Here is a 24,542-nt window from a genome sequence, read left to right as displayed (position 1 = left end):
ACCCCGGCCAGGCCCCACCGCCGCGCGCCATCGTAGCCGCTGCCACAGCCCTTCACTTGGCCGCCGCCACCCCCGCCTGCCGGGGTGGGGGGCTCCCCCCGCCTCCCGCGGCGCGGCGCCTGGGGACGGGAACGTGGGGGAGGGGAGGAGCGTCCACCCAGACCTCGCTCCGGGACCGCGGCCACCCCGCTGAGCTCGGGAACCTGCCGCCCTCCAGAACCGCAGGGAACCCGCTCCTCGGAGGGTCAGCCCTCCCCCATCCCCCCGCAGCATCCTTTCACAAGCCTCCCGCAATTTACATTCCTTTGACTCAGGCCCAAACGCTGCTGCTATTTCTCGGCCCAATTACCCAAATGGCAGGCCCTCCCCATCCCCTGTAAACACCTTTGAGAAATTATACTCCATTGAGGAACATCTTCCCCGGGCAGTGCGCACCGCCGCTCTCCAGCCCGCAGAGCAGCCCGCAGGCGCTGACCCACAGACAGGGTGCCCGCACGATGTTCTCAGAGAGCACGGAGATCCAAAGTACACAGGCAAGCACCCAGCCAATGCACAGCCGTACACACACGGGATGCCCACCGAATGTCCACACTTGCCCACTCACACACAGTGTGTACATGCACAGGGCTCCCAGCCCAACACACACCACACACTGATACAACACACAGGGCCCACCCTCTGACTCGGCTCTTACATGTTGCTCCAAGACTGCACTTTTACTCTCCAAGATAATTGTAGTCATCAGATCATCTCACAAAGAGAGGGTTACAGATGGTGACAAATTGGCAGAGGGAAAAACAGCCATCCACAGATATTTAAAGAAAAGATGTGTTAACACTTCTAACTTGAGGAAAGCAAACCATTTTATTTGGGAGATTTACAAGAAGAGAGAGAGGGGGGGGGGGGGGGGGGAAACACACACACAACCCAAGCACTATTTAACTGAAAGGCAATAGTGTGGCATCTATGCATCTGCCATCTGCCTTCCATATTGTCATTCCTTAATCAGGCCTGGAGGTGTTGCAGTCTGCTACCCTGCAGAGTGCCTCGTATTTTCTTTTACCACTGTGTGTGTGTGTGTGTGTGTGTGTGTGTGTGTGTGTGTGTTTTAAGTGCCTCATCCTCCACCTTCCTCCCCAACACAGTGTCTGACCTGAGAAGTGGCAAATCCATAATCCGGTTCTCAAACATCTTGCTGCAAAATGGTTCTCGCATGGAATGCGCTCGAGGCTGAGAAAAGGTGGGTGCCGAATGAATCAGGCTGAGAAATGCTGGATTGTTTTCTTTGGCACTTTCCACCCCATAACTACATGTTCTCAAACAGGAGACAGTACGGTGTCATAGTTAAGATGAAAGATTCTGGATTCAGACTGAATTTCTTCACTTATAACATTGAAAGAAGAATAGTACCTTTTTTCAAAGGATTGTTGTGAGAATCAAATGAAACAATACTTGTAAATGCTTGGGGCAGTGTCTGACACATACTAGCACTCAATGTGTTACGGGCTGTTAGTGTTGTTGTTGTAGTAATTAAAATCCTATAGGTAGAAATGAAAATTGAAAGGCTGGAGAAAGCCTGTTCTGTTTTCTAGATAGTAGAGAAGGCAGATGGGTTCTAGGTTAGGCTGGTTCCCTGAGCAAGGAGCTTTCACATCCAGAATACTGGGGTCTGCAGCAGCAAGGACTTGGGATGGCCACTTGGGACAAGTGCCTGTAGTTGTTCATATTCCTTCTGATGACGTGTGGCACCACAGCACTTCCTTCTTCTCCCCTCCCCCCAGGCCTGGATGCAGAGAAACATGGCAGCAGGGTTGGTCTTGCCCCGAGGGAAATTCTACCGAGACCTGGCCACGTGAGTGTAAACAAAGCTACTATGTCAGGACTTCCCGGCAACACGCTCATAAGAAACAGTCCCACGGCTGCTGCAATGCCATACTGGAAATAGCAAGTGTATACAGCACTTTCCTATGTGCCAGCTAGTGTTCTAGGTGCTTTACACCTATGTACTCATTTATCCTCATGGCGCTTATGAAGCCGTTTTGCAGATGAAGAAAACTGAGGCAGAGAGAGGCTGAGTCACACAGTTAGTAGCAGAGCTGGGATTCAAACCCAAGTGGTCTGGCTCAAGGATACATTTCCTCCTAAGTAGTTGCTTGTCTTCTGCCATATCCTCTCTGGAAGAGTTAAGGGACACACATCTATTTTCAAGGTAGACAGATGTGGACTCAAATCTGGGTTCAATTCTTTATCAGCTGTATGATCTTTATCAAGTTACTTGAAAGCTCTGACCCTTCATTTTCTTCATCTGTAAAATGGGAACAGTCATCCGTATCTCAGAGAGTTGCTCCAAGAAATGCAGCCACATAAGAAAGACCCTGTACCTACTTTTATAGTGTTCTCAGTTTCACTAGGCTTGGCCTAAATGGACAGTTCCTTTCCATGTCTCTTTTATGACCCAAATCATTTAGTAGGCTCATAACTATTCCTGACTACATGTTAAGTATCCTATGTATAAGAGGCTTGAAGGTTGCTTTATTCTACAATTCTACTTTCTTTCCTCTGTGTTTATAATCTTTGACCCTGCTTTATTTTCTCATTCTATTATTCTCTCTCTTTTCTGTTCTTCTTTCCTACAGGAGTAATCTTTTCTTTTCTCTACATTGATTATAAATTGAGAGGGAATGAACAATGGGTTATGTGTTAAATTTACAAGGATAATGTAGTCATGAAGATAAGAAACATCCATGTTCGGTGTTGACAAAGATGAGGAATATGTCACTTTTATATATTGCTGGTGGCTTACAAATTGATGCTTTTTTGGCCAATATAAATCAATAGATATAAGTGTACACACTATTTGACCCAGGAAGTCTAATTCTAGGGAATTGTTCCAGGAAACAATCATGATCCACAGGAGAAAGATCTGGAAGGATACACACCAAACTGCTAATAATGGTTACCTCTTAGGATGGTACTAGCTTTTGCTACATAAAAAACCTACCCAAACTTTGTGGATTAAAATAGCAAACACTTGTTATTTATCTGTTCAGCGGGTTGACTGGGTGGTCTTCAGGTCTGGGTCAGTTCAGCAGGACCTGAGTGGTCTAGTTGAATGGCCTCATTTACATGTTTGGGTCCCAGCTGGGATGAGTGGGCTCTGTCTCTGTGTGGTCTCTCCTTCTCCAGTAAGCTAGCCCATGCTTCTTCATATGGTAGCTCAAAACTCCCAGCACCAGAAAATAGGGTAAGGCCCAGTATATGAACCTTTTCCAAGTCTTCGCTTTCAGTACATTTGCTAATGTCCCTATTGGGCAAAGCAAGCCAGAAGGTTAAGCTCAGATTCAGGGTTGGAGAAATAGATACTACTTCTTGATTGGAGGAGCTACAAAATACATGGGCCATTTTTTTTCCTACATTTGTTCATCACAGTACTGTCTATGATAACAACAACAACAACAACAACAACAAAAAATGGAGGGGAAATTCAACAACTAAGAATTAATATGAATATATCTAATCATGAGATTACTTTTCACTTCTTTATGCTTTTCTGTATAATAATAGCTAACAGTTCTATTTTCCAGCACTTAGCTAAGCACTTTATGTATGTTAACTTGTTTAATCCTCAGAATGACCCAGTCTGTAGATTCTATCAGAATCACAGTCCCTATTTTACAGATGAAGAGCCTAAGACACAGGGAAGCTTAATAACATACCTAAAGTTACACATCAGGTAGAAGGCAGATCCTCAATTTGAATCTAAACTCTGTGCTCCTAACTATTTTTTTAAAATATATTTTATTGATTTTTTACAGAGAGGAAGGGAGAGGGATAGAGAGCTAGAAACATCAATCAGCTGCCTCCTGCACACCCCCTACTGGGGATGTGCCCGCAACCAAGGTACATGCCCTTGACTGGAATCTAACCTGGGACCTTTCAGTCCGCAGGCCGACGCTCAATCCACTGAGCCAAACCGGTTTTGGCGCTCCTAACTATTAGTCTCCTTTCTAAGTCACCTGATTTTTCTGGGGCCAGAGTGTGATGCTTGCTAAATGGACTATATCATTGGTTTTAAACATTTTTTTAAAAAAATCATTAAAACTCTTTTATTGCAAATGTAATATACTCCAGAAACATACAGAATAAAAGATGAAATTCATTCTGCTGGTATCCCAGTTCCATCCTCAGAGGTAACCCTTATTAGCAGTTTGGTGTGTATCCTTCCAGATTTTCCTTTTATATGCATTTATATACCTAAACACATTATGTATGTATATGGGTATATATGCATATGTATATGTACTTTTTTCACATACATGAAATCATACTCTACACTTGTTAGTGGCACTTTGACAGGCCTTGGATATCTTACCATGTTGATCCACTCAGTCCCAGAAATACCCTCACGGGGTGGGCTTCCTTTGAGTGGACAGAGTTTAAGGAAGGTGAAACATGGTCATGAGAGATGTAAAAGATTGCCCCAAAATATTTGTAACAGGTTGTATTTGTTTTCCTAGTTCTGCTGTAACAAAGTCCCACAAACTGAGTGACTTGAAGCAACAGAAACTTATTCTCACAGTTCTGGAGGCGAGAAGTCCAAAATCAAGGTATTGGCAGGGCCACATTCCTTTGGAAGTCTGTAGACAAGAATCCTTCCTCGCTTCTTCCATCTTCCAGTGGCTCCCAGCAATCCTTGGTGTTTCTTGGCTTGCAGCTAAATCACTCCTATCTCTGCTTCCTCACTTAGCCTTCTTCCCTGTGTGTATGTGTCTTTGTGCATCTGTCCTCTTCTTATAAAGATACCAGTGATTGAATTTAGGGCCCACTCAAATCCATTATGGCCTCCTCTTAATTTAAGTAATTACATCTGCAAAGACCCTGTTTCCAAATAAGGTCACATTCTGAGGGTCCAGCTGAGCATGAATTTTAGGGGGGTCCTATTCAACCTACTGAACAAGCCTACAGTTTCCACTTGAATAAAAGTGCCATTTATGCTCAAATGTCAACAAAAGATATATTATTCTGTTTAGAACATATGGATTGAGTCCACTGGGTTTTGAGGGGCTTTCAATTGAGAAATCCAATACATGGTCACAAAATGCCACACAAATTTTATTTCATTTTAGCTGTGAAAATGATTTTTTGTCTCATAGGCAGAGATGTAGAACATCAGAATTTTAAATAGGGAATCACAATTTTAAAAAGTCCCCCCATACACACACTTTTTAAGGGAGAGAGATAGAGAGTTAGAAACATCGATGAGAGAGAAACACCAATCAGCTGCCTCCTGCACACCCCATACTGGGGATGTGCCTGCAACCAAGGTACATGCCCTTGACCGGAATCAAACCTGTGACCCTTCAGTCCGCAGACCAATGCTCTATCCACTGAACCAAACCAGTTAGGGCTGGAATAAGATTATTTAAGAAGCATCTAACGAAATGAATTCCAAGTTAAATTGTCATTCCTCCATCTCCCTCGTTCTGGGGGAAGAAAAGAGAATTGTTTCAATTCCCCACCCAGTGTTCTCATCTCATCCTTGGTAAGAAACGTTATGTCCCCTTTAGCACTTCGGGTGAGGGCCAGCTCATTACCTCCTGAGACAACCCACTTCATCTCAGGACAATCTCACCTCCGAAACTTTCCTTAATATAGGCTCTATCATCTCTATGCTTTGAACTAGAAAGTGGAGGCACAGAGAGATACGCATATTATTCAAATGCATGGGAAAGGATTGGAAGGACATATGTACAGGGGTGGGCAAAAGCAGGTTTACAGTTGTAAGTCAAATATATAATACAATAATGAATAAGTAATAAAAGAATAAACTGCCTGGCTGGCGTGGCTCAGTGGTTGGTTGTTGACCTATGAACCAGGAGGTCACAGTTCGATACCCGGTCAGGGCACATGCCCAGGTTACAGGCTCCATCCTCAGTGTGGGGTGTGCAGGAGGCAGCCAACCAATGATTCTCTCTCATCATTGATGTTTCTATCTCTCTCTTCCTCTCTCTGAAGTCAATAAAAATATATTTTAAAAAATGAAAAAAAGCCAAAACCGGTTTGGCTCAGTGGATAGAGCGTCGGCCTGCGGACTCAAGGGTCCCAGGTTCGATTCCGGTCAAGGGCATGTACCTTGGTTGCGGGCACATCCCCAGTAGGGGGTGTGCAAGAGGCAGCTGATCGATGTTTCTAACTCTCTATCCCTCTCTCTTCCTCTCTGTAAAAAATCAATAAAATATATTTTAAAAAAACGAAAAAAAGAATAAACTGTTTCCTGTACTCACAACTGTAAACCTACTTTTGCCCACCCCTGTATATCAAAGGTTTTGTATGGTTTTCCATATTTTCCTAAAATTTTACAAGTAGAAATGAATTACCTTTATAAAGTATATATTATTTATTTATTTCAGAGAGGGAGGGAGAGGGAGAGAGAGATAGAAATATCAATGATGAGAGAATCATCCATCAGCTGCCTCCTGCACTCCCACACTGGGGATCGAGCCCACAACCCAGGCCTGTGCTCTGACAGGGAATCAAACTGTGACCTCCTGGTTCAGGTCAATGCTCAACCACTGAGCCATGCTGGCCGGGCATGAATTACTTTTTTAAAATCTAGAATGATGGGACCTTCAGTTCAAGTTCTTGGAGCAAGTAGCAGAACCAGGATTGGAACCCATTGCTGGACAACCTCCAGTGGGGGTGACATTTCTGGACTCTCTCCTTAGTGTTCCTGAGCTCCAGCCTCTGCTGTCCTTCCAGGTCTCCAGGCTCTCTCTTCAGCTGGGCCTCCACCTCCAGCTTCCGCCTTATCTCCGACTAGCACACAGCAGAGGAGCGCTTGATAGGGATGGGCCCCCAGATCTGTGGCTCTGAGTGAGGCTTGCACAGAGGCAGCCTCCGGCAACCGTTTCTCTTCCCTCTCCTTCCGCCCGCCCCCCCTCGTCCCCCCTCACCCCGCCGCCACACCACCAGTCCTGGTCCCTGGGGCGGCCACCATTGCATTCGCCTCTGTGTTCCAGGGACTAACACTTGGTGAGTTGTTGGAGGAAGGACACTCAGTACTTGGCAGCCTTACTAGCTGTGTGATTTGGTGGGAGGTGGCGGGAGCGGGATGGGGGGTGGGGGGTGGGAGGGGGGAAGAGACACGCTTCACTGACAGAGGAGACCCCCTCCGCCTCAATCGTGCACTGAACGTAGGAAATGATTATTAACCCTTATCAGCGCTGTCATCACCCCTCTCCTTCAAGGCCAATGATTTCGACAGAGCCCCTGTGCGCTAGCAAGCAGGTGACGCTGCAGTTGACGGCCAGCTGGGGGTGGGAGGTGTGAGGAGGGAGTGTTCCCGTTGGTTCGGCGAGAACTGTCACGTGAGGCACTTCAACAAGGGCGGGGGCGCGCCCTCCGTCCCTCCCCCTCTGCTTGTGGACCCACGCAGAAGCTCACCGCGTCCTCGGGCGCTCCGGGCTTCCCTGCGTCACCTGGAGCCAGGGTGCCCTTCGCGACACCACCATTCATCCTTTTCCCAAGGCACGCGCGGCGCGGGCGCCCGGGGCCGGAGAAAGCGCAGGGCGCGTCGGACGCTCAGAACCCGAGTTTAGGCGCCAGCATTGGGGCTGGGGGTGGGCATCCGCCCTGGTGCTCGCGTGTCGGCCCCGTTACCGAGACCTCTCCCAGGTGAGACCGAGATACAGAGACTCGGAGGAGGAGACACAGTGGTCCATGGGTCCAGGGGCCAAGCATGGAGACAGGGGCAGAAGAGCAAAGACATTTAAGACCGACGTAGACGGAGGCCGTCACGCCAAGAGGGATGGGACGGGTCACGGAGGCAGATACAGGCAGGCACACTTTAGGGACTGGCACACAGAGAGGCGGAGACCGGCCCAGAAGGGCAGTCAGAGAAACACGGGCTGCGGGGGCACAGTTTAAAACCCGAAGAGCAGCCCAGTATAAGACCGCCGACGGCGAGGATGCCACCCGCTGCCCGGAGCCACTGCCTAGTCCTGCGGACTCGCCCAGTCCGCACACCTCTCCCGACGTCCGACCCTCCCCGCGCCGCGTTCCGGCGTTCCGCCCCCCATCGAAGGCCGGCCCAGCTCCGCCTTCCGGCCCCGGCCTGCCCGCCGATGCCCAGTCCCATTGGCTCGGCTCTCAGAGGCTCCGGGCCAGACCTCCCGCCCCTCGGCGCCAGGAGCGCTCCCGCCACACACCCCTCCCCCCGTCCCGGGCAGGTGCTGCACCCGCCGGCCGGAGCCATTCACCCCGCCGCCACTCCCGCCTCGCGCCAGACCCTCCCACAGCCCTTCCTCCCCCCTCTCCTCCCTGGAGAGCCGGGCGCTCTCCGGCCCTCCGCCCCCCGCCCCCCGCCCCGCCCCTCTCCGCCGGCCGGTGCCCGCCCCGCCTCCACCGCGCCCAGCCCGCCGCGCTCTGCGGCAGTCGGGCGCTCATCGTCATTCCGCTCCCGTCCCCGCCGCCGCCGCCGCCATCCCCGCCCCCGCGCGCCGCCCCCGCCCGGTCCCCGCCGCCGCCGCCGCCGCTTGCCCAGCGGCCCGGGAGGCGGAGGCGCGGGGGAGGAGGCCCCGCTTGGCTCCGCAGCCCCGGATGCTGCATGACTTCATCCTTCCGCCGGCTCCCCCGCTGAGCTAGGGCCGGCCCGGCAGCTAGCCCGCCGTCCGCGCCCCGCTGCAGTCCCGCGCCCACTCCACGCCCGCCATGTCCGAGATCCTGCCCTACAGTGAGGACAAGATGGGCCGCTTCGGCGCCGACCCCGAGGGCTCCGACCTCTCCTTCAGCTGCCGCCTCCAGGACACCAACTCCTTCTTCGCGGGCAATCAAGCCAAGCGACCCCCCAAGCTGGGCCAGATCGGCCGAGCCAAGAGAGGTACGCGGCCGGGGCCCGGAGTCGCCGCCTGACCCAGAAACCCTCCGCCGGGCGCCTCCCGGAGGCGGTTCCCCGCCAGTCTCCCGCAGCTCTTGCCGCAGACCAGCGCAGCCAGCCGCTCGCAGGCTGGGATTAGGGGGGGGGGGGGGGGGTCCCCGTTGCAGCGCTGTCCCCCTCTTTCCCTCTCCCGGGAACGCAATGCCCCGGATTCGATGCTCAACACCTCTGGAAGTAGAGCCCTGGCACCCGGGCGAGGGGGAGGGACCGGCCGGGGGCATTTGGGGTTACCTGGAAGTGGGAATGTGGGGAGACGGGCCGCTTCTTCTGGATCAAACGCTGAGTCCGTGGAGGCTACGGAAGAACCTTCGGGTGTGGAGGGATGTCCGATTGGAGAGCATTGGGGGGGGGGGGGCGGCAGGAAATCGGACATCCTGGTTCTTTGCATGGGGAGGGGGCTTTGTTTGGTGCCAGGATCGGAAGAGGGGTCCAAATGGCAAGAGGGTTAGGTTGGGGAGAGGCTTGGACTAGCTGGAGATTCCGTTTGAGGAGGGGGTTCAGTTGCAGTGAGGGTGGACGAGGGGGATCCCATGAGCAAGAAGGTTTCTGATCAGCTCGGATGGAGGAGAGCTCAGGTGGCGGGAGGGTTTGGCTGGGAGGTGGAAGGGCTGGAGCCTTATAACGAGGGGGCGTTCCTCCGCTGGGAGAGGAGGGGTCTGTGGGAGCCAGGCTCGGCCGCGGGTCGAGTCGGCGGCAGGAGAGTTCGGAAGGGGAGGGCACTATGGCACGGGGGTCGAGGGGCGTTGCTGGGCTACAGGCAGTTTCTGAGCGGGGCTCGAGGACGCGGGCCCATTCTTGCCGCCGCCCCCCAGGCCGCGCGGCTGACGCGCTTTCTCCCCGTGCAGTGGTGATCGAGGATGACCGGATAGACGACGTGCTGAAGGGGATGGGGGAGAAGCCGCCGTCCGGAGTGTAGACGCGCCGGCTCGGGCGGCGGGCTCCGGGCCCAGCCTCGCAGCGGCCAGGAGCGCGGGCAGGCGATGCAGCTGCCGGCGACCCCCGCCCGGGCCCAGGCGCCCGCGGGCGGGGGCTGCAGGGCCGCGCCGCCTCCGGGTCGGAGTCGCTGCCGCCGCCGCCAGGCACTCCGGAGCTGTCCGCTTCAGCACCACGGCGGCGGCGGCGGCGGCGGCGGCGGCAGCAACAGCAGCGGCGGGGACCCGCCCGGAGCCCACCGCCGCGCTCATGCACTTTAGAACCGCGGGCCGCAGCCCCATCCCGCACACCAGAACGTACAGAGACCCGCGGCCCTCAGCCCCCGGCCCGCCCCCTCCCGCACGGCTCCCCAGCCCCGCCCCTCTCCGGCCGGTTTGGTCTGCAGACCTGACTGCCAGCCGTGTCGGACCGCGCGGCCAGGGATGTTTGGCTGCATATTTGCATGAGCTTCCCACCCACCTGAGCCCAGCCCTCCAGGCCGCTCCTCGCCCTCACCCCTGTCTGGCGTGACCCCAGCCTCGGCCTCTTTCTAAGGGACTTCCTCAGCACATTTGTATTTTTATATCCGACTCTTTGTTTACTGGCTCCCCTCATTAGTGCCCTCCCCCCTCGGTCTCCTCCTTGCTCTTCTGCGCCTGGCAGATAGGACGAGTGCTGAGGGTGGGAATGGACAAGCCCCAACATGGTAACCAACACGTGGCCAGTCTGCCCAGGCCTGACCCCAGGCGGCTCTCTGGCAGACCCCTCCCCTCCAGGTATCACCTTCCAAGGGCCCAGGTCTGATTTTACCTTGGACCCCTGCCCCCTGCCCCTGGGAACCCAAATGGGGATTGATCTGCACCCTTGGATGACACCTGTGGCCCTAGAGATGTTCTCAACCCAGGGGTGTCCTTTGTAAATGTTCCTCCATCCTCACTGTACCAGGAGTGTGTGAATAAACACAGACCTCCCTGTGTGTGTGTGGCTATTGCTTCGGTTTGCTCAGGGGTCAGGCAGAAATGGCTCGAGTCCCTTTTGGGGAGGGGAATGGGTACTTGAGAATCTCAGGTGCATGTTGCTGGCAGGGAAGAGTTGCCAAGTAAACACAGCAGGCAGCCGGCCCTGAGAACATCATTACAATGTAGCAGTCTTGGGTACATATACAACCAGAACAGGACAGGTCATCAGAGTTGGGGCTGGAGTTAGGGTCAGAATTGTAAAGCAATCTAGATGCCAAGTCTGCAGCCTCCTGTGGATAAATCCAGGTTGAAGGGGGAGGGGAGGCAACAACAGGCCCCAGGGATGCAGGTCTCTGAGTCTGGCTGGCAAGCAGAGGGGCTGTGGTGGATTCAATATGGTGGGAAAGGAAGTTGGGGAGCCCAGGAGAGATCTGAGAAACCCAAGAAGGAAGCCAGAAACCTGTGATTTGAGATGTAACTTAGCCTGGGCTATATTGTTTCATGTGGGGTTGCTTTCATCAGCTCTATCTTAGGCATCAGGCCCCTGGGATGTGAGCACCTTGGACCCAACCCTAAGCCCTGAGTCAGGAATTACAACAACTTGAGGAGTCCAGGGCAGAAAGGTAAGGAGAACTCAAGGACCATGCTTCTGGCCTCACAGCTGAATGGCACTAAGGAAGTCCTCATGATCTGAGTCCTGGAGAAAGCAGGGTGAGGTGGGAGGTCTGGGGGATGAGAGGATCTGGGTCCCAAGAGCCAGCTGGGCCACACTAAGCTCTTTGCCCTTGTGCATGAGGTAGAGATGGAAGTGGAAACCGTTGCCATAGGTTGCATGCCTTAGGGACCAGCCATAACGGGATTGGGCATAGTGTCTAGTCCGAAAATGGGGGGCAGCAGAGGTCAGCGAGATGAACCGGCCTCCAGGGACCAGCACTCGGCTCACCTGCAAGGCAAACAGAGAAGCCATTGGTGAGGAGTCCATCTTCACGTTCTCAAAGGTCAGTATTGTCCCAGTTGACCTCCCAGATATTACCCTACATCCAGCTCTCCATGGCAAATTGAGCCTCCTTCTGTGTCCCTGGTCATTCCATGGGGTAGGGCTATAGACAGGTAGGAGCATGGGAGTGATGTCAAGCCAGGGGGCACTGCTTTCCTGCCAATTGCCCACCCTCCCAGTCTATTACCTATCTGGAACCTGGCTGCTATGCCATCCCTACGGCATCCCAGTAGCCAATCATCAGCTCTGTGAACCTGGCCACTCCAGCCTCCTATAATCTTGACCAGTGTAACTCTCCCCTTCATTCAGGTAACCACAGTCCTGAAAGTGACTGCTCCAAACCATGCCTCCTCTGGCTTCTAAGTTCATCCAATCTCCTGAAACCTCAACCCATCAGCTCCACCTCTTGGTCTGCCCTCCTCTCTTGTTGCTCCCTCACCTCACTCAGCACCTGGTCCACAGTGTGGACACCTTCAGAGGACACAGTCCAGGGATCCCGCTCTCCAGCCAACAGGGCATCCAGCGTGCCCTTCTCGAGCACCACATCGAAGGAACCATTGGGAAAGCCCAGTGCCCGTACGTCCATGGTCTCCCAGCGCAGCTTGGGCACGTGAGCATAGCGAGCCCGCATGGCGGCCACCACTACTGATGAGTAATCCACACTGGTCACATCAGGGAAGCCCCCAAGGTACAGCTGGTAGCTCAGGGCACTGTTTCCACAGCCTGGGTGGGAAAAGGTGGGTAGCAAAAGAGCTAGGTTAGCTTTTATTTTTCCCCCCCATATATATATTATTGATTTCAGAGAGGAAAGGAGAGGGAGAGATAGAAACATCAATGGGAATCATTGATTGGCTGCCTCCTGCATGTCCTACACTGAGGATCGAGCCTGCAACCCGGGCATGTGCCCCAACTGGGAATCGAACCGTGACCTCCTGGTTCATAGGTTGACACTCAACCACTGAGCCACACCAGCTGAGCGAGATAGGTTAGCTTTGATTCTCCCCTCCCCAATTACCCATCTACTCTTGGCCCATTTCCTCACAGCCCAAACCCTCCTGTGCTGAGAAAGAAGCAGCACCGTACAGAAAAGAGCATGAGGCTCGGAGTCATGCAGACGTGGGCACATATCCTGGCTCTATCATTCCTAGATGCGCGAATTAGGAACTTGGGTTTCCTATTCAGAAAAAGGAAGATAACAAGACCTAGCCTGCCTGCAGGATAAGCGGCACTGAATTTTAAGAACTAAAACAGCTGAAGAAGCTCTGAACGTAGGAGTTCAAAGATCTGGGTTCGGATATTCCTTGTCACACTGCCTTGGCAATTCACTCAATTCTGAGCCTGTTTTCTCAGACTCAGAATGGGACAATATTGGCATCATTAGGTTCATAGTATTATCATTAGGATATTAATATTACCCTAATACCGGACCTCCCAGAGAACCTCTGGGAAAACTTCAAGTTAGGGGTTATTATCCTATTTTGTTAACAAGTGAAGGGGAAACTAGGTGGGGACACAGTAGAGCTGATCCCTTGTAACTCCTTACATATTGTATTCTGCTGAGTAAGAGTCCCTGACCTTAAGGAGCTCATGCTTTGGTGGGAGGAACAGATGTGTAATCAGGCGATTGCCATGTAATGTGATGAGTGTTTCAATAGGAACAGGCTGTGGGAACACATAAGATGATCCCTGTCCCCACATCAGGGGGTTGGGCAAGGGTTTCAGGGAAGCTGACAACCAATCAGTCTTGAAGAATCATAATACTGGTGGGAAGTGCCTGAAAAGCAGTCCCAAAGAGGATCGGGTCAGTAAAAGAATAGGTGGAGGTTAGAGGCATGGATGTGGACCCACAGACTTTCTCCGAAGATCTGTTGGCTTCTTCCAGGCCCTCTTGTGGTCAGTCTCAGCCTGAGACCAGGGCTGGATGACAGCTCTTGCTGGCCCCACATGGGGATGCCCAGCTCTTGGGATTAGGTTGCCTTTAATCCCCATTTGTCTCTAAGAGGATCACAGGATCAGCTGTGGGGATAGCCCTAATCTAGCAGGGCTTGGTACCAGGTCAGAGCACCCAGAGGATGCTGGCTGGTCCTCAGCTGACCTTTCCTGTGTTCTTTCTCAGGCCCCAGGGCTCAGGCAGACTACTGTCTCACCTGAAAAAAATTAATGTGTGCTTCCTTACAGCAAGCTCTGGTAGATACACTACATGGGATGGGAGGTGAGAGTGGCTGAACAAAAGACCCTAACTCAGTTCAGGCTGGGTTCTCTGACCCACAAACCCTTTACCACCCTACACTTGACCTCATGCCTACAGAGCTCTGCCCAACTACAGACAAACCCAAATATCCTCCCCCCCCCCTTTTCTTTAAAATGTTTTTATTGATTTTTTTTTTACAGAGAGAGGAAGGGAGAGGGAGAGAGAAGCATCGATGTGAGAGAGAAACATTGATCTGCTGCCTTCTGCATGCACACTACTGGGGATTGAGCCCACAACCCTGGCATGTGCCCTGATTGGGAATTGAACCAGTGACCTCTGGGTTCCTTGGTTGACACTCAACCAGAGCCACGGCAGCTGGCAAATATCCTTCCTTTATTCCCCTCCGTAAAGGAATGGTATATCCCAAGAGAACTTCACTAAAGATGAAGGAAGAACAAAATCTGACCACAGGGCCAGTCATGCTTACAAAGCAGTGATTTCTGATCCTGCTGCCTCAGTGATTTGGAGCTAGCAACTAAGATGGGGTTTGGGAAGGTCCCTGCCTCCCTAGGTGGAGCCTTAGAGAAGTAGAGCCCTGGAAAACTGAGCCAGCTCCAAGAACCCACTACCTAGGAGTCCAGAGCTATGTGGATGCTGTCCCAACACCAAGAGAATGAGGGGTAAGCCAGAATGCCAATTCACTAATTTATAACAAGAAAAATAGCCACCACGGGGACTTGACAGTCAATCCCCTGGTCAGTCCCTTCTCAATATATAGAAAATGCAAATTGAAGCGAAATTATGATAAGATTCCTGCGGAACATGGAGGATCAGAGATGTATAATGATGGCAAAGCTAGGACAGCCATATGCATTCATCTGTTACGAGGATATTCTAGCCATAGGGACCAGATACACAAGTCCTCAGGCAGGGTACTCTCTGTCCTCTGAATGGTCTGTGATAAACTGCCCCTCTAATTCCCATTTTTAATAATAATAATGATAGCTAATAGTCCCTGAACACTGGGCCCTATGCTAAGCATTTCTAAGCATTATCTCAGTTTATCTTCATACTACCTTCATAGAGAAGATAACTGTTATTATCATTACCATTTTCTAGATGGGAAAACTGAGGCTGCCCAAAGTATATAAGAAACTTCCCAAGGTCACATAGTCCAGTGGTAGAGTTAGAATTTGGATCTAGGCCTGTTTCACGCCAGAATCAGAGCTCTTAAACCACTATGCGAAACTGTTTCCCAGTTTTCAGGAGGTCCACTCACCTTCAGTTGTGACATTCCATCTTTAGTCATTTTATCAGTTGTAACCGAGTTCTAGATGTCTCTCTATGCCCATATATATGGTGCAGCAGCAGAAGCTCTGGAGTCAGATGGCACCCTTACTTCACCACCTACTTGCTACGTGACAACTGTGGACATTGTCAGTGCTCTGATCAGATCCACTTGAAGTGTCTCTAGGTGTTGGTGTGTGCTTGATTCTGACAGTTTGCATCTGTGACTCTTCAGGCTGAAACTACCCTCAGGGAAACTTTTGCCTGTGATCACAATCCTGCTTGGTCTCTTCCCTTCCCTATTCCCTCACTCTCTGGCTGATTGCTTCGGGAGCACATCCCTAACAAAGAACTAGGAGAGGAATCGTAATCTTAGGATTTGTTTCTGGACCCAACCTGAGACAATGACCTGCAGCAGGGGATACCAAATTCAGCTTGCCATCTGTTTTGGTAAATAAAGTTTTCTTGGAATACAGCTATTCTCATTCACGTATGTACTGTCTGTGGCTGCTTTTCTACTACAACATCAGTGCTGACTAGTTGTCAGAGAAACTGTATAGCCCACAAAGCCCAAAATATTTACTATTTGGCCATTTTCAGAAATAGTACCGACCCCTGATCTACAGTAAGTCTAGTAATACTTATTACTCACTTCTCAGCGTTGTCATAAATATTAAGTTAGAAAGGGCCCACCCAGCACATTCCCTAGCACCTACCAGGTGCTCAGCTTGTTTGTTAAAGTGGAATGTAGCATAGGTACTCCCCAAGGTGTGGGTCCTCTTTTTATTTATTCTTTAAATATATTTTTATTGATTTCAGAGAGGAAGGGAGGGAGAGAAAGAGAGAGAGAGAGAGACATCAATGATGAGAATCATCAGTGATCAGCTGGCTCCTGCATGCCCCCTGGGGGCTGAGCCCAAAACCCTGGCATGTGCCCTGACCAGGAATCGAACTGTGACCTCCTGGTTCATAGGTCGATGCTCAACCACTGAGCCCCGCAGGCCGGGCTGGGTTCTCTATTTTTTAAAAAATATATATTTTATTGATTTTTTACAGAGAGGAAGAGAGAGGGATAGAGAGTTAGAAACATCGATGAGAGAGAAACATCAATCAGCTGCCTCTTGCACACCTCCTACTGGGGATGTGCCAGCAACCAAGGTACATGCCCTTGACCGGAATCGAACCTGGGACCCTTGAGTCCGCAGGCCGACGCTCTATCCACTGAGCCAAACCGGTTTCGGCTGGGTCCTCTCTTTAGATCTTGGGAGTAATGCCTGGAAAGTTTTCCTTTTTATTTTTAGACTTTTCTCCCCTCTCCAAAAAAGAATACCTTCCAGTCTAGGAGATTTTAAGGCAGTGTTATTCTCAGCATGAGAATCCGCTGTGGGCTTGCTGAACTACAGACTCCTAGGACCTACCTTAGACTGTCCCTGGATGGGGTCCAGCTTTCCAGGTGATTTTGATGCACACGAAAGCTTAAAAAAATCAGATCTATGGTAAATCTATAAATAAATGTAATGGCTTAAAAACATAAAATTCGAGTTTTTACTTCTGGGGGGTAAGGGGTTTGGGAGGACTACACAGAAAACCTTGAATATACATGGGCCTTTTTATTTTGCCAGGTATTGTTTTGGGTATCTTTCATACTCATTCAATCATCTTAAAAAATCCAATAAATAGCCAAAACCGGTTTGGCTCAGTGGATAGAGCATCGGCCTGTGGACTCAAGGGTCCCAGGTTCGATTCCGGTCAAGGGCATGTACCTTGGTTGCGGGCACATCCCCAGTAGGGGGTGTGCAGGAGGCAGCTGATTGATGTTTCTCTCTCATCGATGTTTCTAACTCTCTATCCCTCTCTGTAAAAAAAAGCAATAAAAAAAAATATATATAAAAAATCCAATAAATAAGTAATCTCTTTTTATTTTTAAGGCTGAGAAAATGGAGGCACAGAAATTTTAAGTATTTTTTCCAGGACTACATGGTTAAGATTCTGTGATTTTGCCCATTATTCCACAGCTAAGATTACATGAGCCTAGATTCCGACAGAATTAGTTGCCTCCAGGGTCCAAGTTCTTAAGCACTAGGTTATACTTCCTTTCTAGTCCTAGGAATATTCTGTTTTTCAAACTGAGTATGGTATACACATACATATTAGATTTATTGTTTATACCTTTCATATACTGTATTACAGATGACATGTATATGAAATACTTCTTTTCTTTTCTTTTTTTGGATATGGAACACTTCACGAATTTGCGAGTCATCCTTGCACAGGGGCCATGCTAATCTTCTCTGTATTGTTCCAATTTTAGTATATGTGCTGCCAAAGCAAGCACATGAAATATTTCACTTAAACATATAAATGCTTTTACAAATGCCAAAATAAAAACTATAATTGGAAGGAATCCCGTTGCTCAATCAAACTTCTCTAGACACCCCCCCCCCCCCCCCCCCCCCCCCCGCAAGGCTGGCTCTGGGACAAAGCCCCATCTTGCATCCTAGTACTCTTTCCTCGAATCTCCACCAATCTCGGTGGCAATATCCCCTCTGACCTCAGAGGGCGCTGTCCTCATCACTGCAAGCGGGGCATAAGACCGGGTTCCCGAGTTTGCAAAGTGGTAACTCTCTCCAGGTGACAACAGCTCCCGGTGCCCATTGGCGCAAACAGAACGGTGGTATGCACTGTGCTCGAGATGCCTGCCTGTGCCTTATCCGACTTGAGCTCGCAGTTCCATTTCTAGAAGCGACTCCGAAGCTCAGGACGGGTGGACGGCCCGTCCTAAGTCATAGAGCCAACCAGCGTAGGGACTTCCTAGATTCTCTGAGTTCTCCAGAGCTGGCGGCTGCCTTCCGAGGGCGCGGAACAGGGCCCCGGGTCCCCTACCACGCTCAGGCTCAGAGACACTGTCGAGCTGTGGGGGGACAGGGAACTGACTCTTGGCTTCTGTTTGCCCTGACTCCAGATTCTGAAGATACTGGATCCTGGCTCCTGACCTGGGCATCCTCAGGAAGGGGCAGACAGACGCGAGGAAAGCGGACGGGGGCGCCCAGGCGGAGCCGGTCCAGTCAGCTCCACCCGGGCTGGGCAGCGCCGGGACTACCCACCTAACACGAGGATACGGTCCTCGGGCCGCAGCTCCGGTTCTAGGAGGGCACGGAAAGAGGAGAAGTCCCCGAACCACTCGTAGGGGGCAGAGTCGGCCGCGTCCCGGTAGCGCTGGTCCCAGTACTGGACCTCTCGGTACCCAGAGTTCTGCTCCGGTAGCTCCGGCCGGGGCTCGGGGGCCCCGGGAGAGGCCATGCTTGCTGCTGCGGGGCCTGTGGGGCAGTCGGCCGGCACCTTTAGGCGGGGCTTGGCTCCCCGGTGAAGCCAGTCTGAACGGTACTGTCGTGGGGGCGTGGCCTCTGAGTCTCCGCCCCCAAGTGAGGTTGCTCAACATAAACACGTGGAACTTCCGTCCTCTGCTAAGCGCGCTTCGAAGAATCTTCCGGCTGGTTAATCAGGGCGTCCGGACTCTGAAGCTTCCGGCTGTACTTGTCACTCACATCTGAGAACCACACTCATGGTGTCAGACTCACTCCGGTTCATCACTGTCCCTTCTCGTATTTTCAATTTGACCGGCTCCTTACATTAAATATGAAAATTAATGAAAGGTTCGTTTCTTCCCCGTTTTGAGCACCCGTAAGGCTCTGAGGGGTGGCAGGAGGGGCGTGGACACAGGCATGAACACAGATATTATCAACACCGGCGAAGTGTTATGCTGGGCCGGGAGGGATGACTGGGGGGGGTGGGTGGCGGGGGGAGGGGAGGGCACGGGCAGGAATGTTGTTTTTCTGGGCAAATGTTCGATCCATCTGAGCTCCTGGGTACCCAGGGCTAAGTGTATACGGAAGAGTAAGACCATTCCTGCTCGTAGGGAACGTGCAGTCCATCGGGAGAGACCGATGTAGAAGAAGTACATTTTAGTGTAGGAAATAAGGACTCTGGCAACTCGGTTAGGACACCGGCGCCCAGAGCGGAACCTAAGTGCCAAAGGGTCCGGTTTCCAGGGTGGCGGGCCCACATGAACGGTGCACCGACAAGATGGCCGCGGGCGTACGGAAACGCGCGCGGGCGGGACCCCCACCCCGGGTGGCGGGACTCTGCGAGCAGTGGTTGCGGCGCGCCTGGCAAGAGCGGCGTCTACTGCTGCTGGAGCCGCGTTACACGCTGCTGGTGGCTGCCTGCCTCTGCCTGGCGGAGGTGGGCATCACCTTCTGGGTCATTCACAGGGTGGCATGTGAGTGCGCCGAGGGGGAGGGGAGCGGAGAAGGCGGGAGGGAGGTGGACCCGAACGCCCTACTCAAACCGGGACTCAGATTCGGAGCTCAGACCCAGACCCCAGGTCCACTTAGTCATCAATTGCAGACCCCTGTCTTTTACCCCAAGTTCCAAGCCTGCTCCACAGAAAACCAAACCCGATCTTATAATCCCTCCCCCATGACGAAAGGGGCGACCCTAGAGATTGGTCCTCTGCCCTGAAGGTACAGCCCGCCAGGCTAAGAAAGTAAACCAGCCTGGGCGCCAAAGACCTGGGTCTGTGTTCATGTCCTGCTGCTGCTGCTGCTGCTGCTGCTGCTGCTGCTGCTGCTGCTGCTTGTCTCTGTGGCTTTGGACTTGTCACTTCCCCAGCTGGGTCTCATCTGTTCAATTCTGGGGGTTATTTATTTTTTATTTTTATTATATTTTTAATTGATGTCAGAGAGGAAGGGAGAGGGAGATAGAAATATCAATGACGAGAAAGAATCATTGATCTGCTGCCTCCTGCACATCCAACACTGGGGATGGAGCCCACAACCCGGGCATGTGCCCCCACCGGGAATCCCCGAGACCTGGTTCCTAGGTCAATGCTCTACACTGAGCCACTCCCGCTGGGCATGGAGTCTCTTTAGAGCTGGAATGTAGAACCCAAGTGAGGCCAGTACTAAAATGAGATTGCAGAAGTTGAGACCAGATTATAAAGGAGTCAGTAAGCTGTGTTAAGGAGATAGTAGTAAAGTTAGTGGTTAAGAATCTAGGACCTATGAATTCCAGTTTCAGTTCTGCTCTTCCTAGCTTGCTGATCTTGAGCTAGTCACTTAACCTCAATAATTCATAGGTTCCTCTTCTAAAATGGCAGTAATGGAGTTTGGTCTTTATCTTTTTTTTTTTTTTTCTGGATAGGATGCAGCATTTTTAAATATATTTTATTGATTTTTTACAGAGAGGAAGAGAGAGGGATAGAGAGCCAGAAACATCGATGAGAGAGAAACATCGATCAGCTGCCTCCTGCACACCCCCCACTGGGGATGTGCCCGCAACCAAGGTACATGCCCTTGACCAGAATCGAACCCGGGACCCTTCAGTCCGCAGGCCGACTCTCTATCCACTGAGCCAAACCGGTTTCGGCTGGTCTTTATCTTAATTGCCTTAGGGAATCGTTGAAGGATTTCAAGCAGAGAGACATGATACATTTCTATAATAGGAAGAGCTCCTGATTGCAGGGTGGCAAATATATTGTGGTGAGGTGAACGTGAAAGCTGGGAGCCTAATAAGGAAGCTGTTGCATCATTGAGGCTAGAGATTATGGTAGGCCCAAAGTTTGCTATATAATAGTTGAGAAGGATGAGACAGTAGAGATATGTAGACTGAAGAATAGATAGGACATGGTAATAGGGGTTGTAAATGAGAGAGAAGGAAGTTTCAGTTTTGTGACTTGGGCAACAGGGGAGGTTGATGGTGCCATTCATGGAACTCAGGAAGGGGAGCAGACTTAGAGTAGATTATGAGTTCAATTATCAACATGTTGAGTTTGAGATGCCTGGGTTCACCCAAAGAATGTCAAGTAGGCAGTTAGGTAAGCGGTTGTGATAGAAGCCCTGCGGGTGACCTGGAACTCGGTGCTTGGATGGGTTGGGGGTATTGGGGGCAGACAAGTTTTGGACTTGGAAGTAACCGCACCGTCCTTTCCTTTTCCAGATACAGAGATTGACTGGAAGGCCTACATGGCTGAGGTAGAGGGCGTCATCAACGGCACCTATGACTACACCCAACTGCGGGGTGACACTGGACCTCTTGTGTGAGTGGGGGATAGCAGGCTCAGCAAGGATGTGAGGGGCTGACTGGATACAAGGTGGGGTATCTTGGCCCAGATTCATGTTCCCTCTCCTCTTTCAGATACCCGGCCGGCTTCGTGTACATCTTTATGGGGCTATACTATGTCACTGGCCATGGCACTGACATCCGCATGGCCCAGCATATCTTTGCTGTGCTCTACCTGGCCACCTTGCTGCTTGTCTTTTTGATCTACCACCAGACCTGCAAGGTGAGTCCACAATGCCAGGACCTGGGTCTCCAACCTGGGAGGGCTGAGGTATGGTGATGGCTCAGGGCAGGTGAGCTGACCTTCTTCCCCACTGTGCCCACCTCTTAGGTACCTCCCTTCGTCTTTTTCTTCATGTGCTGTGCCTCTTACCGTGTCCACTCCATCTTTGTGTTGCGGCTCTTCAATGACCCAGTGGCCATGGCGCTGCTTTTCCTCAGTATCAACCTTTTGCTGGCCCAGCGCTGGGGCTGGGGTTGCTGCTGTTTCAGGTCAGCATCCCTCCCTTCTGGTCCCCTTTCTTACTTTTTGTATTTCCATCACTTTCCCCCTAAATTTCTGCAGCAAGGGAGTGGCCAGACAATGTGGGTCAGTTGGGCCCCACTGAGTCCAGGATCTGTAGAAAGTTGTATTGGAGTTGGTCATTAATATTCTTAATATTCAGTATATATTTGTTTGCTCCGTCTGGGCATAGAGACTAGGTATCTATTCCCTACCCCCAGCTTCCTCCCAGGCTACTTTACCCTCCCTCCCGCAGTTCTGAGTGTGGGCTCTATCTCCAGGTTGCTGGTGCTGGGGCTCATCGAGCTCTCCTGGAACACATACCCCTCCACGTCCTGCAGCTCTGCTGCCCGGCACACCACGCTATCCTGGAGCTTGGTGGTGGAGGGGAGGAGTTGCTAGGATGGTGAGGGGGGGTTCATAGCCCTGGAGCTGATTTCCACCCTTATCTCTTCCACGCACCCTAGCCTGGCAGTCTCTGTGAAGATGAACGTGCTTCTCTTTGCCCCTGGATTACTATTCCTTCTCCTCACACGATTTGGCCTCCGTGGGACCCTCCCCAAGCTGGGCATCTGTGCTGTCCTACAGGTACTCCCGCCTCACTCCTTTTTAAAGATGGCCTCCTTCCCTCCTAGAGACTTCCTCACAGCCAAGAGGCAAGGGTTTTGGAACTGATTCTGGACTGGGTAGCCACTACCGCTCTGGGCTGTTTTGTTTGTTTGTTTGTTGCTGTAATATAAGGATGTTGAACTAGATGGTCTCTTAGGGCCTTTCTAGCTCTGCCCAGTTAGACTTAAAGCACTGTCATTACCTGCCTCCTCAGCTTCTTCTTTGGCCCCAGGCTCTGACGGGGGTGTGTGGGGAGGTGTGGGGGGAGGAGTCCTCGGGAATGAAGGAACCTCTGAGACCTACACCCGATTCCCACTCTCCTGACTGGTATGAGGCTGGGGTGGGCCTGGGCAGCTGTGCTGACATCACATCCATCTCAGGTGGTGCTGGGGCTGCCCTTCCTGCTGGAGAACCCCGTCGGGTACCTGTCCCGCTCCTTTGACCTTGGCCGCCAGTTTCTCTTCCGTTGGACAGTGAACTGGCGCTTCCTCCCCGAGAGCCTCTTCCTGAATCGTGCCTTCCACCTGGCACTGTTGGCCACCCACCTCACCCTGCTCCTGCTCTTTGTTCTCTGCAGGTGGCACAGGTGAGAAAGGGGAGCAGTGCCAAGGGCAGATGTAGGGGAAGGAGTGAGGGCCTGGGCCTTAGGGGCTGCTCAGGGGAGATGTTGAGCTCATGGAAGTGAATTTTAGAGCTTGGCCCATGATGAGAGCTTGATAAATGTCTGAATGGCTTTTCCCCAGGACAGGGGAAAGTATTCTGTCGCTGCTGAAGGATCCCTCCAAACGGAAGGTTCCACCCCAACCCCTCACACCCAATCATATCCTTTGAGTCATGGGAAGGTAAGTCTTGCCCTCTCCAGGTGCAGACAGGGTCCCTGGTCAGGTGGCCCTGGATGCCTGGTGACCTGGGGAGGGAAAAAGAGGCACCAGTAATAGCTACAGGGCCCATTCTTAGAGCTCCTGCTCTGTACCAAACACTGTGCTGAGCATTCACATATGTGAGCATATTTATTCATAATTTCAAATATCATTGTTATTATGAGTGCTCATCCTCTGCCTGGTGCTGTGCTTAGAGGTTTATATACATTCTCTAACATTTAAAGCTTACAGGAGACCCTGATATAGGAAGTATAGTTATTATCCTTATTTAAAGATGGAAACATTAGGGCTTTAAGTGGTTAAATAATTTACCAAGACCACCCAGCTAGGAAGTGATGGGCTCACTAGGCTTTTATGGCCCTAGGTATCACTGTCTCCACCTCAGATTGAGGAGCACGTCCAGAGAGGTTAAGAAACTTGTCCAAAGATATGCATCTGGGAATGGTAGAGCCAGGGGGCTATCTGATCCAAAAATTGTTACCCCTCTACTTTGGAACCTCCCTGCCCGACCCCAGCCCCAGCCCCTGTTCCTTCTGCTCCTGCCCTTGGCCTTGACCACTGCATACAGATAGTTTCCACCCTCTTCACCTCCAACTTCATTGGCATCTGCTTCAGCCGTTCTCTCCACTATCAGTTCTACGTCTGGTACTTCCACACACTGCCCTACCTCCTGTGGGCCACGCCTGCACGCTGGCTCACACACCTGCTCAGGTACTGGCTGGGACAAGCTGAGGGAGGGGTATGGGTTAGGGTTAGGGACCATGGAGGGGCTGGGGCCTGGAAGCTGGACAAGCCCTGGAGCTTATTTCTCATCTCCAGGTTGCTGGTGCTGGGGCTCATCGAGCTCTCCTGGAACACGTACCCCTCCACGTCCTGCAGCTCTGCTGCCCTGCACGTGTGCCATGCCGTCATCCTGCTGCAGCTCTGGCTGGGCCCCCAGCCTTTCCCCAAGAGCATCCCGCACAGCAAGAAAGCCCACTGAGCTCACCTCTGCCCCATTCTCAGGACCCCGGACGTGGATGGACTCTGTGCCCTTCCCAATAAACCTTACCAAGTCCACGTCTGTGCAGCCGAATGGAGGTGCCTAGACCAACTTGTGAGGGGTATGCGTGTGGCCGATAAAGAACTCATTCAGGCGGTTTTAAGAGG

At 51.7% G+C, this 24,542-nt stretch overlaps 3 protein-coding genes across 4 annotated transcripts; 2 read left to right on the top strand and 1 right to left on the bottom strand.

Annotated features, from left to right (window-relative positions):
* Positions 1 to 8,213: 8,213 nt before the first annotated feature.
* CAMK2N2 (calcium/calmodulin dependent protein kinase II inhibitor 2) lies at positions 8,214 to 10,810 on the top strand. The gene is made up of 2 exons (XM_079765484.1): positions 8,214 to 8,878; positions 9,781 to 10,810. The coding sequence occupies exons 1-2, from the start codon at positions 8,710 to 8,712 to the stop codon at positions 9,849 to 9,851; spliced, it is 240 nt and encodes a 79-aa protein (XP_079621610.1). The 5' UTR covers positions 8,214 to 8,709; the 3' UTR covers positions 9,852 to 10,810.
* Positions 10,811 to 10,910: 100 nt separating this feature from the next.
* Positions 10,911 to 18,649, bottom strand: EEF1AKMT4 (EEF1A lysine methyltransferase 4). Its single transcript, XM_079765465.1, has 3 exons — positions 18,386 to 18,649; positions 12,243 to 12,526; positions 10,911 to 11,749 (listed from the first exon to the last, which is right to left on the bottom strand). Exons 1-3 carry the CDS (start codon positions 18,579 to 18,581, stop codon positions 11,462 to 11,464), a joined length of 768 nt encoding a protein of 255 aa, XP_079621591.1. The 5' UTR covers positions 18,582 to 18,649; the 3' UTR covers positions 10,911 to 11,461.
* Positions 18,650 to 19,340: 691 nt separating this feature from the next.
* ALG3 (ALG3 alpha-1,3- mannosyltransferase) lies at positions 19,341 to 24,521 on the top strand. Of its 2 annotated transcripts, none has more exons than XM_079765447.1 (9): positions 19,341 to 19,560; positions 21,279 to 21,378; positions 21,477 to 21,624; positions 21,733 to 21,893; positions 22,371 to 22,491; positions 22,893 to 23,098; positions 23,256 to 23,333; positions 23,961 to 24,104; positions 24,213 to 24,521. In XM_079765447.1, the coding sequence occupies exons 1-9, from the start codon at positions 19,365 to 19,367 to the stop codon at positions 24,373 to 24,375; spliced, it is 1,317 nt and encodes a 438-aa protein (XP_079621573.1). In that variant the 5' UTR covers positions 19,341 to 19,364; the 3' UTR covers positions 24,376 to 24,521. The 2 variants fall into 2 exon arrangements, with proteins under 2 accessions (XP_079621573.1, XP_079621572.1); XM_079765446.1 differs by having other exon boundaries at positions 19,431 to 19,523; positions 24,213 to 24,519.
* Positions 24,522 to 24,542: the final 21 nt, after the last annotated feature.

This window comes from Cnephaeus nilssonii (assembly GCF_951640355.1).
Source record: "Cnephaeus nilssonii genome assembly, chromosome: 3".
NCBI classification, from domain to species: Eukaryota; Metazoa; Chordata; class Mammalia; order Chiroptera; family Vespertilionidae; genus Cnephaeus; species Cnephaeus nilssonii.
The sequence above is the reverse complement of the archived record's forward strand: the minus strand, read 5'-3'. Positions and strand labels throughout refer to the sequence as shown.